This window comes from Strix aluco, chromosome 6, assembly GCF_031877795.1.
Source record: "Strix aluco isolate bStrAlu1 chromosome 6, bStrAlu1.hap1, whole genome shotgun sequence".
Lineage (NCBI taxonomy): Eukaryota > Metazoa > Chordata > Aves > Strigiformes > Strigidae > Strix > Strix aluco.
The window spans coordinates 31183561-31199634 of NC_133936.1; the positions used below are offsets into that span (position 1 = coordinate 31183561).

At 37.0% G+C, this 16074-nt stretch overlaps 1 protein-coding gene across 20 annotated transcripts in view; it reads left to right on the forward strand.

Moving 5' to 3' along the window:
* HYCC2 (hyccin PI4KA lipid kinase complex subunit 2) overlaps positions 1-16074 on the forward strand; it is a 61122-nt gene that overhangs the window by 34796 nt on the left and 10252 nt on the right. For 19 of the 20 annotated variants that reach the window (XM_074829467.1, XM_074829471.1, XM_074829463.1 and 16 more), the window contains 8 exons: positions 102-281; positions 2265-2345; positions 2984-3099; positions 3763-3858; positions 5629-5745; positions 6440-6527; positions 11970-12129; positions 13294-13461. In XM_074829467.1, coding sequence (XP_074685568.1) covers positions 102-281; positions 2265-2345; positions 2984-3099; positions 3763-3858; positions 5629-5745; positions 6440-6527; positions 11970-12129; positions 13294-13461 — 1006 coding nt within the window. The remainder of the gene's footprint in view (positions 1-101; positions 282-2264; positions 2346-2983; positions 3100-3762; positions 3859-5628; positions 5746-6439; positions 6528-11969; positions 12130-13293; positions 13462-16074) is intronic. The other variant, XM_074829484.1, reaches the window with a different exon arrangement.

Consider the following 16074-nt stretch of genomic DNA (forward strand, 5'->3'; position numbering starts at 1 on the left):
GGCTGCAGTGATTATGTGATATAGCCCCTATATGTGCTATTTCTTTCACCCTTATTAGAGAAATCTAACAGTAATTCATTAGCCTTTTTGCCTTTCCACAGCTCCTGGAGCCTGTTTGCCATCAGCTCTTTGAACTTTATCGTAGTTCTGAAGTTCGGCTCAAGAGATTCACACTGCAATTTTTGCCAGAGTTGATCTGGGTATATCTGCGTCTTACTGCCAGCCGGGATAGGCAGAGTAATGGTTGCATTGAAGCACTGCTGCTTGGCATTTACAACTTGGTAAGTGAGATAAGTGGGAATGGCTGAGGAAAGCTTTGATCGGAGGTTTTGTGTCACTGACCACTACAAATAAAGTAAATTATTGGAACAACATATTTAAAATTATAATACACTTACATGAAAACATATTTAAGCTGGAGAAAAGCATAATGTAATGAAGGCTTAATAAGAATGTGTCTGCAAAAATAGATTTTTTTTTTTATTGTAATCTTTTTTGGACAAACAACTAAAAAGGATCATCTCATCTCATGGGCTGTCTTGAACTGTTGCATACTTGTGTTTGTAAGGAAATTAAGTAGCCCTCCTTAATGTTGAAAAATACGGCTTTGTATGGAAATAATTGTCAGGCCAATAGGCTTGGTCAGTCTTCATGTGTCACTTCCCCCCACCCCCCTGCTTGCTTTGAGTTATGTCTTTTTAAGGGTAATTTGAAGCTAAAACCACTCTTCATGCTAGCACTTAGATGCATGTGTATGTTTGAGGCAGATGGTTGTCTTGAGCAGAACTATGATTTTTAAGAATAAGTAAAAGTAACTAGAGATGATTGAGTTTGGCTGTTGGATGTAAAAGTAGTTTTTTATATCCTTACCTTAGTCTGGAAATGTTTACTCTTGTAATTTTATGAGGCTGTTTGATAAATTTAGCAATACTGCCAAGATAGGCATTCCTTAATGGGAATTTCTCTGTTACAGGACTTTAAAATGTTATACTTAAACATTGTGCTTCTCTCTACTGTCATAGTAAATCTCTCCTTTAAATTGTGTATTATGTTTCTACACATGATGAGACACAGAACAGTCAAACTGTGATTCTTTAAAAAAAAAAGTCTGGTTATGTGTCTCTAGATGAGCTCTAACAACTGGAAGATCCAGTCATTTTAGATTTATTCTAATAGAAAAAACATTCGAAACTGCTTGCTGAGTTTTGGTACTGTTCGCTGGGTTGAAGTAGCATGTTTATCTTTGTCAACCGTTTTCTCATAAAGGTCCTTTTGCAGTTCCTTTTAAAGTCATGTTGGTGATTCATATTTTTTAAGGACAGTAAGTTCTTCATTCTCTCCAGATTCAGGAAGAAAGAGGTCTCACAATGAAGAGTGGCCCCCACTGTTTATTTTCTTTAAATTGTTGATATTTTCCTGCACGAATAATGAGACTGAAGGAGTAAAATTATTTTCTCAATACTTAGAAAGTGAAAGACAAGAATTAATCTTGTGCATTCTGCTATTCTATCAACTGTCCTCCCATTGTGATCCTTAAAGCTTACTGCAAGTACTGTGCTACCTTGGACCAAGTTTTCATGTAAACTGAAATGACTAGAGCTCACTGTTTAGAAATTTGCTGTACAAAGTGAAAAGGGAGGATTTTAGACTCCTTTATGGTATAGTCTTATGTAATTGCTTTTGGTATATTTGCTTCAAAAACTTCTGGGTTTGCTTATGTAGTAGCCTAGCAACTATAAAATCTGACCAGTTTGAAAGCCTTTTGAGAAAACATTCTGTGTATTTCTTACTGATTGAATGCCTGAAGAAACTTTGCCAGTCCCCTTGATTTCACCTTTTCTCTGTGGTGCATTTATTATGAAGTACTGCCAATTGTAAGCAAGTGACTCATCAACCCTCATGTGTCTCTATCTTTCGGGTTTACAGTTTAGCCTTGCTCCACTATGCAATTCTATTCTAAGTGTTATAATGTAAAAGTGGGCTAAAAAAGCTTTTTGTTCTTTTTTGCTTTTGATGAAGTCACACTGATCAAGGAGCCAATGCTGGTTTAAGTGCTGCAGACTGATAGAAGTCTTTCCCTTTTTAAATATGTATGTAAATTTGCTGATGTTCTGCAAACGCATAGAGATGTTGGGTGTTTAATAGTTTTATCAGATCCAAGACATCTAACTTCTTATTTGTTAAATACCTTCTCAGAGTTGAAAATTATTACAAGTCCTATCTCCTTACTTCTGTTTAGGTTTTGATTTTATTTTTTAATGCAGGAAATTGCTGACAAAGATGGAAACAACAAAGTTTTATCTTTCACCATCCCTTCGTTATCTAAACCCTCAATATATCATGAGGTAAGAGAGCTGCTGTGGTAAATTAGAATTGGATCTATTAGAGGAATGAAAACTGGATCCAGTTGATACAACAGGCCATTTTAAATGCATCTTGTTGCAGTAAGTTTTCAATGTCAGTAGCTTGCAGTTAATGTAATCGAATTCAGTAGCATTAGTAGAAGACAAGGAATGTAAATGTTGAAAAATCTTTGACAGTGCCCGTTTTGAACAGATGTTAGTTTTGTTGTAGTTGCAACTGTGTTTTTTTGCCTCTTATGTGTTAGTGTAAAAGGAGTTTTCCTTCTTTTAACTCCTCCTTAATACAGTTTGAACTTGGAATTGTGTTTTATTTTCCCTGCTGTTGCTGTACAAAAGGTCTATGCAATTACAAAAATTTTTACTATAAATGGATATGTAAGAATCAAAGTTGAAAAGTGCTTTCACCTGCTCTGTTGTTTATAAGTGTGGAAGGTGTTTATAATAATGAAATTAGGTAATGTTTTTAGATTTACTGTATTCTGGAATAATCTTCATTTTTACAGATCACAAGGCAAACGTGTCTTTCGCTTGGGTGATTAGGAGTTTTAATGCTTTTGGGCACCTTTTACTTATGACTTGATTTCTCCCCCTTCCTTCCTCCTCCCACCACCTACTTCTAGCCCTCTACTATTGGATCCATGGCTTTAACTGAAGGAGCTCTATGTCAGCATGATCTCATCAGGGTAGTTTACAGTGATCTTCATCCTCAAAGAGAAACCTTCACAGCACAGAATCGGTAGGTGAATATATGCTAACATTAGAGGTGCTTCACTAGGCAAACAACAAGTCCTTAAACATTAAGACCAAATATATATACTAGTTAATTTAGAAGAGAGTAACTTCTCTGTCATTTCTGTGTCCATCAGGAATATCTTTGGGTTTATGTCTGTCAACTCAAATTTTCCTGGAAGTGTAACAAAATTCAGCTTTGGTTCTGAGGCTGTGACTGCTTTTTCCAGAGGAAAAGGGGAATGGAGCTGAATGCATAGACAGAACTTAGGATGAGAGAAATTGCCATGCTGTTCTTGCAACTGCCAGCTTTACATGTGTCTAAAGCCAGCTCTAGGAAAACTGATAAAATAATTTTGAATGCATTGCAGACTTGTCCAGTTTTATAATTTTGTCCAAATATTATGCCATATGCCATTTTCTCTATAGCTCCTGCATATGCTAGTGGCTTTCAGTAATAATAATTTTAAGTGTTTAATACTGAGCCTTTAATAGCCTGTTTCAAGTTAGTGAATTATAATGAAAGGATTTTAGGATTTGTGTGTTTACTTCTGACATTTTTTTTCCTGTGAGATATTTTTTGAGACTGAGTTGTAGAATATTTGTGTTAAATTCTGATGAAATATTAAGAATTTAAACCATACAAGGTTTTGCTCTTGTCTCTTTTCAGGTTTGAGGTGCTGAGCTTTCTTATGCTGTGCTACAATTCTGCCATTGTCTATATGCCTGCCTCTTCTTATCAATCACTTTGCAGGATGGGTTCCAGGTGAGACACTTGCCTTTGAAATAGTCTTGCAGGGTGCATCTAGACTTCTAAATATTCATCCAGGAAAAAAAAAAAAAAATTAATTTACTTGTGTTTAATAACTTAATATATTTAACTCTTGGTTAGTCTTGTAACTTAACTGGAAATTTGAAGCTGTGCTTGCATACAGAAAAAACACATGGATAATCTTACTACTGCATGGGCTTTCATTTTAGTTATGTAACATTGTTATTTGGAAAGGAAAAAAAAAAGCAATTTGGGGGGAAAATTAGTTGAAGCTACACAGACTGATTTGCATTTATTTGATTTACATATCTTTTGGACATTTTTCAGTATGGTCAGCTTAAAAATCCTGTGAGGAATACCACCTGTTTCCTCTGCTTCCAAATATTAATGTCTTGCTTCTGAGGATGATTTATATGAAGTGCTTACCCAATGTTTTGAGTTTTTGCTTTGGTTTGGGGTTTGTTTCTCCACCCACCACCCCCACCAGCCCCCCCTTTTTTTTTCCTTCCTTTCTGTTTTTTCCCTGATAATAACATCTCTATTTCTGGAGAATTCAGTACTGGGATTTCTCTAACTCTTATACGTGCCCTTTGTATAACCTTCTACTTGAATAGTCTTTGAAGTATCTGGTTGGCAAAGATCCCTGCTCTTCGTTCTGCAAAATCTCAAATATATATGATATTCCCTGTTTTTATATATATGATATGCCTGTTTTTACCAGCATTTTTTATCTAAAATGAGATAAATTCTCTCTCCTGCTACCTCCAAACAGATGAACCTCTTTAAATGGTTTTTGATTTAGCTTGTTTGCTTCAGCATGGTACTGCCATGAAAGAAAAGCATTACATGCAATTCAGTTGTGTAGCAAGGAAGTTGTGTAGCTTCTAACAACATATATTCTGTAGTAACACACACACACAGTTAAGATTATAGCCTGTTTTTTCTCCTGTGGTTTCTAATGGGAATGGGTTAATTCTTGGTATACTGCCATCATCCTCACTTGAGTTCTGGTTATGCTAAATTTGCCAAATATGTTGAATTTTCCTGCATCTGAAAATTAGATCCATTCTTTGGGTAGAGAAGAGAGACAGCATTTCATAGGCTGGGAATTTTTTTGTTGTTGTTGAAACAGTGCATCAGTTATGTATTAGTGGCCCTGTGTTACTTCCATGATGAGGATTCAGATATTAAAGTTACAAATAAATGATTCTGTTTTTTACAGAGACTCAGTGCTATGCAGTATATGGTAAGGCAGGCCCTTTTTTAAGGGTCAGAAGTATTTTTTTTTTTTAGAAGGCAGCTGAGAGCAATTCTCAAGAATATAGTATCTATGTTACCCAACTTTAGGTAAAATCTGATTGCATGCTGTCATCATGCATTAGGTAGGAGATGGCACATTTCTATACCACTGAAATGTTTCCTTTAAAGAAAGTTGGTTTTGGTTACTGAATTTTGGGGAGAGTCTCCTGCTTGGTGGCTGGCAGTAGAACATCTTGCTACCCTCGCTCTTTAGAAGCTGGTTATGATTGGAAGAAAACAGATGGACTTAATGGCTATATGGAATAACACTGGATTATCAGCATGTCACATCTCAACGCACTATTATAAAACTCCTTTAATGGTTGAGAGAGCAACAAACGTTCTATGTTGTGTACTTATATTTTGAAAAACACATTTTGAAAATTAACTAAAATCTCTGTGATGCAATGACATTTGTAGTCTTTGTGGGTTTAACATTTTGTTACAGTGGTGTGTTTTTTTCAGGCTGTGTGTGAGTGGATTTCCACGGCAGCATGAGAAACGCTGGAAAGAACATTGTGGTAGAGTGGTGTTAGACCCTGACTTCATGGTGCAGTTGCTGACAGGTGTCTATTATGCCATGTAAGTGGATGGGGTTTTTGTATAAAGAGAAAGGTCTGGGTTCACATGAATTAGAATATAAATGTTAGTTGTTTAATGACTGAAAAAAAGTTAAACTCGTAACACAAGTTTATAACTTGATTAGTATATTTCCCGTTAATTGCTCACTCAGCCAACCGAAAATGTGAAAATATCTTTGTCAGCATTGAATTAGGTGGTGAAGGGCCAGCAGTAGGTGCTGAGGAGAGTTAGGCTTCTGGCTTCATCTTTTCCCAAGTTTCCGCTACCATCAGATACCTTCTGTTCACAAGTGTAATGAGCTTGGATGCCAAGATAACCTGATGAAGTGCAGACTTCTTGAATGTCATTAGCTTCTGAGGTAGAAGAAATATATTTCTGATGGAAATTCAGTTCTGCTAAGTAGTGTTAACCTTTACATCTTGACCTCATTTTTTTAGTTCTTTAAGTTTGTCCTGATTATGGCATCAATTTTGTCTTGCTTGGAGGTGACAGGGAGCAGCTTTTTGGCTACACCAACAAGATTAATAAAAAAATGCTTTGTTTATACTTTTAAAAGCAGTGAAGGGACTGTGGTGTACATAGAGTTGATGAACTTCCTACATAAGCAAAGAACTGAAGAGCTGGATTTGGGCAAAAAAAAGACAAGTGTGAGTTCATAAGATATGAAAGATAAATACCTTTATTTACTTTTTAGATATAATGGTCAGTGGGATCTTGGCCAGGAGGTATTGGAGGACATAATTTACAGAGCACAGCTTGAACTCTACTCACAGCCTCTGCTGGTAAGGAACAATCCATTGCAATTTATGGGCTTGGTTAAGAGGAGTATGGATGTGTTTCTGAAGTGGACTGGTAATGAAAGCATTTGTGGCTATTTACTGCACTCCCAAATGCAAGTGGTTTTCAACATAGCTATTTATACCATACTTTTTCTGCTTGAGTATTAAGCTAGGGTGTTGGGATCTCGTAGGACTCATTGATGCTGAAAGCTAGGATTTTCTAACATATTACAGTTGGATCAAAATGTTTATGTTGTTTTGGCATAAGCTGCTGATGAGTGATTCAAAGAAGTTTAACTGAATGATTATATATCATAGGACATGGGTTGCAAAAAAGGTGTTTTCTTTGCTTCTAGATCTTCAGCAGGGCTGAGAATATGCTGTGTGGTTTAACTGGTAACACAGTAGAAAACGCAACAACAGGATAGAGCTGAAAGTTAAAAGGAGCATCAGCTCCAGAGTCAATGTCAGATTTTAATTGATCAAAGTCACAGATCTTAATCTTTACTTTCTTTGGAGGAGCAGCAATAGAATGGAGTTCTTCTGATTGTTGGGGTTTTTTTTCAGTTCCCACTATACTTGCTGTTCTGATCAGAAAAAGAGAGAAATGAAACAGCAAAAGTCGTGAAACTGGGCTGGATGCAGGTGGATGTGATTGGGAAGGATAAGGAGAAATGGAGGGATTTTATTTTTTGTCAGATGTAGGAATAAGGATCAAAGGAGGGAAAATTAAGGAAAATAAAGTAAAATAGACTGTTGTCTCAGTTTCTTCATCTGAATTGTGGCTAGAAGCCTTTAGGGCTCCTATGAACTAAGAGCAGTAAAATTTCACTGCTTTTTACATAATTGAGAAAGGAGTGGATTGGGAAAAATCTTTATGTGGCAATCTGAGATCCCTTTCTTCTGCAATAAATTACGTAGAATTATTCTCTTGATAAATTTTACAGCCAGTATTAATTCATCTACAGGCTTTCTGACAATGCTGCATTTTAAACACTTGGTATCCATTGAATTATTATAATAGTTGGTTCCTTTTGGAACTGACTCACTGCTCCATCAGATTGAAAGTTTTAAATTAAATATTGAACCTGCTGAATTTGGCCACCCTATCAAACTACTACATTTAAAAGGTGTGTAGGAGGATCTGAAATGTAATGATATGACAATTTTCAGTTCTCATTGTTCATTTTTAATCAGTTTGTCCTTAGAGATTACTTCTAATTATAAGAATATTCCAGAATGTCTTTGTTTTTTTCCAAAGCTACTATTGCTTCATCCCACTGTCTGCTGTTGGTGACATCATGCCATTATCAGTTTTTCTCCCTTCCCTAGTTGTCAGGTTCTTCATGCATATGTGTGCAGGCACATCTGTGGGGTTTTCTCCATAATACTCTTGATCATTATCTTGCTTCCTGTCTTGTTTTACCGCAATTTTTTAAAAGCAGCTTTAAGAAATAGTCAGTTTTATAAAAACAATGACCTGCATATCCTTGGCCTCATGCTATATATTCAAGCAATTTGACTTTTTCAAAGGCTGGAGTCCTTTGACCTCAATGCACTCTCCAGGAGGTGTGTATAATTTAGCAGCATTATAAAATTGTGTACTTTAAACTTAAAACTACTGGCACCAAATAAAACATCGCCTGTGGAACATGCCAGATAAGTTTCAAGTTCAGCTTCTGCCTAGAATTTCCTAACAGCAGCAAATTCTTTGACGTCCATTTAATATTCAGGCAAATCCCCGCATTAGGATTATTTTATCTGTACTGAAGCTATTTGTATAATTATGGGAATACCATCAGTTCTCATTACAATGAGAAACATCACAGTTCCTGTGTTTGGGTATGTCTCTTGGAGAAATATTTTTTGACAATATAGTAGATCCATGTTCTTATTTAAACAGGTTTAAAGTCCACAGGCAACATAAAAACAAACAAACAAAACGCCAACGAAATAACAGAATTAGAAAGCTATGAAATACCTGTAATGTAGAAGCGGTCTTCTTTCACTGTTACCCAGAGACTGCACTGGAAAGGACAGGAAGTAATGCAAGGGAGAGACTTTTTCTGGAAAAAGTATCTCTATTAACAAACACTGGGTATTGGTTTCATAGTCATGAAAACTGGGAGTTTCTACAGAGGGAAAATAATCACCAAAACTTAGTTATTACTACAGAGATAGCCTGGACATGGGGAGTGGCTCAGTTCCGGTCAGTCAGTCTTTTCCTCTGAACACAAGAGTTCGGCACTCAGTTCAGATGGAAATCCCTGTATTCAGTGCAGAGGCACACAGGCTTTCTTAGCCCAGTACACAAGAAGCATGGATCAGCAAGTCCCTATTGTGACAGCACCTTGATCCAGTGTATTTTACTGATGTACTTAGTGCTTTTGTTGGATGTTCTTTTCATTAGAGCTCCTTCCTGGTAGGCAAGAGTGGATGTCTGGCCTGAAACCAGCCCTCCTTTATCATCAATAGTTGCAGACTTGGCTTGCCAAGTCCGAATTGTGCTGTTTGTTTTCCTGCCTTTCAGTGCTGGATTAGACATAGTGAGCAAGATTTTTTTGCATCCTGAAGGATCACAGTTTTGATTTTTTTCTGTCAGAGAAGGGCTGTGACTCATTCAAACTGGTTGTTTAGATTGTTTCAAAGTTCTGCTGTTACATTGATTTTTATCTCCTTATGGTTCTCCTCAGTCGCAGAAGTACAATTTGTGCTGTTAGAAAGGGCCAGCTGTTACAAGGTTCAACAAGCAGAAGTGCTCTGTCATTTTTCTGGTCCTGTTGCTACTAATTTTTAGATTTTAATCCTGTATACTGAGAAAGGAACCTATTTCAAAGAGGGTGCAACTCTAGTGAGTAGAAGATGGGAAGGCAAACCATTATATACTGTTGTACTTTATCTGCCTTGGTTCAGTACAGCAGAAATGAATTTCTGAAGTCTTTAATGTGATCAAGGATAGGGTGAATGCAGTTTGTACCATTTCAAGAGGATTGCGTAGAAAAAGGCCTATGTGTGAATAGGAGAGCAGTTAACAAACAAGTGTTGAGGCTGAGACAATTGACTAGCAAAAAGCAAATCAATGTTGGACAAGTGGAAGGCAGAATGGTAATGAGCATTTCTGTGATGGTGCCAATAATCTTTTGTGCTGGTTAGAAGTCAGACAAGAAGTCAGGGGAGTTACAGGATCACTGGAGATCAGGATCAGCTGTATGGCAGCCATACCAGCACCCCAGGAAGTGAAAAGTCTTTGATTTAGTTACTATCCTGTAATCTGTAGCGTTATTGTTTGAAACAGTTTCATTTCTTCTCATGGTTGCTGGATGGTTTGCATATTGTAATTTATAGGAAAGTCACTTTTACTTTATTATAATGCAAATAAACACCTTCAATTCATGGAGTTTTTATGGCATGACATATGGGTTGATACAGTCTTTTTCTCAAACGTTGTCTGAGATCTTCACAAGACAAATAATGCAAAGTTCTGCCAATAGGGTGTGTTCCAGTGGTTTAGTAGATTTTTCATAGTTTATGTTTTTGTAAATGCAAACGAAAGACAACTTAATTAGTTAAGCAGACTTGGTATATGTGGGCTTTGGGAGTTGAAGGAATTTGTTGGATGTCCCTTACATTTGCAAGGCCTCTGGCAACCTCAGAATATCAAGACATTATTGATGAGGTTTGAAAGTGCATTAATTCTGTCACTAGGTTGAGGGGAACCTATGAAAATTTTGCTTACACCGTAAAACTAGGAAATGCTTGATTGTAGTGATGTGCTAAGTTGATACTACTCCATCAGCTAACCACAAGTCTTTATAGAATAAACAAAATGCCTATTCTTAGAAAAAGAACATGGTCTAAAAGGAAGAAAAATGTATGTATGCATTGTCAGAAAAGTGGAGTATCTTGCAAAGATGCATATTCTAAAACAGATCAGTATTTCATTTGAGTGGACAGAACAGTTGACCTTACAGTTTTATCTGTGTCTTAATGTAGGGTTTACATGCTTTTGCCTTAAACTAACAAGTAGACTACATGGATTTAAGACATGCAGACCACATGTATTTAAATAAATGTGTTTCTCTTGCCATATAGTGAACTCTTCTTTCCAATTTCAATTTTTTTTTGTGATACAAGGGAAAGTGCATTAGGAGGCAACATAAAGTTGCTTTTCATAATGCTTCTTGTAAACTGTAGTGGAGAGAATAGCCTGCCCGAATTATGGTGGGAACTGTTGCTAGGTAGGATTTTAGAGAGATTAGCAAATTGTATTTTCTGTAGTCATTTTAAGTCTAGATGTCTCTGACCCTTTTATCTACTGTCTTCATTAGAGGGGGGGAGTAAAGAGCATGTAGGAAATCAGATGTCTGTGAAACATGAGATCTGTGAGTGAAGTTGTGATGTTAAGTTTGAAATGTGTCTTAATATTTTTATTGCTGGTTCGTTGTATAAAGTCAGTAAGATTTTGGAAAATCAAGGTGTGTTCACTTTTTTTTTTATTTTTTAAAGTTTTAAATCATATCTTGTGTGCAGCAACTTTGTTATTGTTGAATACTGCACATGTCATAGAGACCTAGCTTGCTTTTCAAGAGCTGGTACACAAGTTCACTTCTTGAACAATTTACTTGTAAACTAGGAAACATTAGCTGGAAGTTGCTTTTTTATTATTTTTTTAAAGTAAACCTATAATCCCACAAAGGCATTTTATAAGAAATTTAAAGAAGCGGTTAAAACATCAACGCCAAAAGAGATTACTTGTTCTCCTCAAAGCTGCAAAATGAAACTTCTGACTTTATAATAGGCTATTACAAGAAAAAATTACATTTAAGAAAGATGAATGCATTTTAATGATTTGCCCGTTGCTTAGGTTGCATTTTTTTTTTTTTTTTTTAAATCTTGCAAGTACCTGTGGTTTAATCAGTCTAATTCCCCTGGTTAGGGTGTTTTTGAGGGTGGGGGTTTTTTGTTGTTGTTTGGGGGAGTGCGGGCGTGGTATGTGGTAAGGTGGGGTGGGGTGGAAACTGGCCCTGTCTCCCCCATGTACAAGGCCATATGCTGTTTGCTTTGGCTTGGCCTGTGACTTAGTTTTATGACATTCTTGTCATAAAACATAAATGGTATTTTCCATGTCATTTTGCAGTCTCTTTTGGATGGAGACCTTGCTGTGTGGGTTGTTACCTCTGTCAGTACAGGTGGCAAACATGGAAGGAAATAATTACCTCAAAAAAAATGGAGAAAGTTCAGGTATATTTTTGGGATTAGGTTTGTGATGAGCTTTTCAACATAGTTATCAACTGTGAATCTTGGGGATGGGGCCATCCATCTGGATGGGATCTAGCATAATTAACAATTGCTGGTTGTTTCCCTTTCTGTATCTAGCAAGAGATCTAATATTGCTGTTAGTGCAATCAAGGAGAGTAGTAGTACAGCATTTTACTTTTATTTTAGGTTGCAAATGCCATGAAGAACTCACTGCCCTTTGATGCTCCTGATGCATCGCAGGAAGGCCAGAAAGTACTGAAAGTAGAAGTTACTCCAACAGTGCCGAGGATTTCTCGGACTGCTATTACAACAGCTTCCATCCGTCGTCATCGCTGGAGGAGAGAAGGTGAGCTTTCTCTGCCAGGAGAAAATGCTGTAGTGTACTGTATTCATCATCATCACTGTAATCTGGCTTCTGAGTTTGAATGTTTGCAGAACAGTTGGTTGGGGTTTTTTTTGTTCCTTTGTTTTTGAAAAGTGATACTCCGTAACAATGTATAGTATTTTACATCTTCAGAGCACTGCATGAACATGAACATTTGGGGTGTTTGTTTTGGTTTTGATTTGGTGATAACCCATGAGGTAGGTGAGAAAATGGAGAAGCTGGAAAATGTTCAATAAGATTTCTTTTTTTTCTCCATGGAAGATAAAATCGCAGGGTTAGAGTTTGGCTTAGAATTTGAGTTCTTTCTTTAATCCACACTAAAACTCAACTGCCTCCTGTCACAAATATCTCAGCGAATGAATGGTATTATCCAGACCTTGATAGGGTTCCAGCTACCTAAAGCTACTGAAGGCAGTGGGAAAAGCTGAACACCACACTCCTGCCATCATATGGCCCAATTTAGAGAGGGGCCATGTCATAAAATAGCCTTGGATAGCTTAGAATTAGTCCTTATTTTTCCTCATGTCATACGGAAGTGTGCTTGACTGTATGAATTTTTTTAAAAAAATGTAGTAATATTTACCTTGATACGATGACATATTCAGTGTAGGTGTAGTGCTTTGAAATCACTTTGTCATACTTACAAAGCTTTGTTGCTGCATGTATAAAACATTAATTTAAAAAAGCTGTATAAATGGCTAAAGGTAAAAAGTAGAATAACCTAAAATTAAACCGAAGGTCTGAAAACAAGGATGATGTTTTCCTGTGGTACGCTTTTTTTTTTTCTTTCTCTTCTTCTTCCCTGTATCATGTGCAAAAGGATTTGATGACCTCTGGTCTTCAGCTGAATCAGGATGTCCAGGACAACAAGTAGCTGTCTTCTGTTTTCAGGACTCCGGGTCATGTTTGTCTTCACTGTAGTTGCCATTATATTCATTTGCTAGTCTCCGGTCTACAGTATAGCCTACCTGTCCCTTTCTGTGGATGTTCTCACAACTTTTAACTAAGCATGGGTAGTGTTTTGTGTTTGTTCCGTGTCCGCATAAATCTTCTATTTTCCCTGCCTGGGTTGGAATGCCAAGAAAGGAATAGAAAAGCACTAAAATGTTATATGTTGAATCCCAGATGGCTTTGACTTCTCAAACGAGGCTGACTCAAGCATACCTGGCTCACCGATCCAACACGGCTCCACAGACCTAGGGATCAAACGTGAGCAAGAGGGGGAGGTGCTGATGCGCAGGACCCCTGAGCATGGCTTCCCGGAGCCCACCTTGGCAGCAGCCACAACAGAGGGTAGGACAGAGATGAGGAGGCAGAAGTCAGTGAGGCAGTTGCTGGAGGAGGATCCTGGCTCCCTATCCCCAAGCAGAACTTCTTTCCATTCTAGTGTGTGTTTCCGCTATCCCAGGGTGTATTAGCTTCTCTTTGCAATACACACATCCCCTATATACCTAACATCAGGTCAGGTACTACCTTTTGTTATCACGTGGGCTGGCCTGGGGCTTGCATCTGTGTGGTGAAAGACTGCTTGGCATGGCGAGAAAAAAAAAAAAAAAAAAAAAAAAAAAGGGTAATAGCCAAGAGCTTTGGGATTGCTTGGAAACTTTCTATTACTGAGCATGTTTAATCTGAATATTACAGAAGGAAAAAATGCACCAGATGAACATGAATCTAGTCCTGAGAAGTAGCCAGTATAGAGTATAAATGGATTTGGCTACAACTTAGTTACAATAGTGTCTTGTTAGTCTGCAGTTTTTAAATTTCCAAGAATGAAGTTTCCTGTTAAAAGTCAAGCCTAAGACAGATAAGCAACTGCTGATGCTTTTATTTGCCAGTCATCCTTTTAATGGAGAATTCATATACATACAACTCGTTTACATGAATGAGCTGGCTATTCTAAAGACAATTGCCAAAAAAGCACTTGTCAAGAAGAAATCAGGTTGTCATGTTTCTAAAAACTTCAGAAACAATTATTGCTTGCTTTCTCAGTCATGTTATCCCCACAAATGCTGTAGAACTTCATATGTCTGCTCTGCAGCCAAGAATAGCAGATGGAGTAGCTGGTAGAAATTTATTTTGCTTAAGTTCACCTATTAATTTTCTTATCTTTACTCCATAAAAGATGTGGTTTTGAGTACTGAATTTGACTCATGATTTCTCCTCAAGAGATGAGAATTAATTTCTTGTAAACTTAGCTAAACATATTTTCCAGTGTTCTCCTAGCTTAAGTCTTCTATCTGAACATTACTTTGGTATTTCCAGCCTCTGTAAGCATATCAGATGATCATAAATGAAATTTATTTGCATATTTGGATATGAGCTACATAGATTTCAGATTTGTTCTTCTGGAAACAATATTCTGGAGAATTTGGAAAGATTGAATGTAGTGTTATCACAGAATCATTACCCTTAATCAGAGTTGCAATCAAACAGTAATTAAGATGTCATGCTTCTGTAGAAGATAGTTGCATAAAAATGTTCAGTATGGGTTTATAATCTACTCCTTGGTGCATAGTGAATTTGAGCATGCTCAGTAAATGAGTCCTGTCTTCTCCTAAATTCACTTGTTCAGTTGTTCTTACTCCATTTTACTAAACTGTGCATGTGCATGACCTGAAGGATATGGAGAAGTCCTCAGCAGCAGAGAACCTTCTGGGAAGACAGGAAGTGGGAAATAAGTTGATAAGGATGTGGCCTTCTAGTTTTAATTTCCTTTAAGACATCTATATAATTTGGCATGATCTTGGATAAGGCATCATTCCACATGCTTTACTTAAGTGGGTTGAATACCCTTGACTTCTGTAATATTAACAATGTATAATTACATGTTTGGTGAACTGAATTCTGCCAGTTGATAGCACCTGGGAGAAGGCCAAGGAATGGAGTTTGGCTTGGTTATCAGTATAGAATTGTGTATATATATATATAGGTCTATTATTTTACTGATGCTAATTTCACAGAAAGTTTCAGCTAGCAGATCCCCTCTCATAAATACCGTTTTGATATCAAACAATATAATGAGAGACTGATAGTTTCTAGTGACTTTTCAACCTTCAGATATGGAAAGGATAAACAGAATAAAAGTCACTTTAAAAAGCTGTATAAAATCCCTTCTTCAGATCAGTGTTTTGACCCAATAGGTAGAAAAAGTCAGAAAATTTCAAGAATGACTCAGTAATGCCTTACAAGGTACTCTGCTTCCAGGTGATAGCAGCTGCGGTTCTGTGCACTATTTTGGGTCAATGGAGAATGCTGTATCTACATCTACTGGTTTAATTATGTACAGACATAAATAATGAATTCTCTGGGGACAGACTTACTCTGATAAGGAACGGTGAGAGTCCTGAATACACACTGTAGTGCGATCAATATGATTTCTGTCAGGTTGCACTGTCTATTCTGGCCTTACAGTAGAAGAGTGCTTGGGAGGAGTAGGTTTTTAGTTTTTGTTTTCTTTTTTAATTGTCTTATTGGTCTATCGGGGGAAAAAAAAGAAAACTTTATCCTGTTTTTCCCCCCAAACAGAGTATGTAATGACTCAAACATTCTTGGTTGTTTCTGAGGGCGGTTTTTAGAGGAAAAATATCATGTATTGGGAAAAGAATATGTGTTTGCTGAATTACTTCAATCCCACTCAGAATTTTGATAGGTATATGAATCTGACTAGACAGAAATTCTCTTGCATGTTGTCTTCTCTATCTTCTTCATTTTTAAGCACTGCTGAGCTGCTTGGGCCTCTGTATAGTTGCAGCAACCAAAAGCTTCTAACAACCCCTCTCAGTCTTTAAATTCTGTGGATAATATGCCACTTTTTCAGTGTGACCCTTCTGCTTCACTGTCCCTGAATAGGGATGTCTGTTTTAGCATCCTGTTACTCAGCAATGTTTTAATGTAAACTTTGAAGAC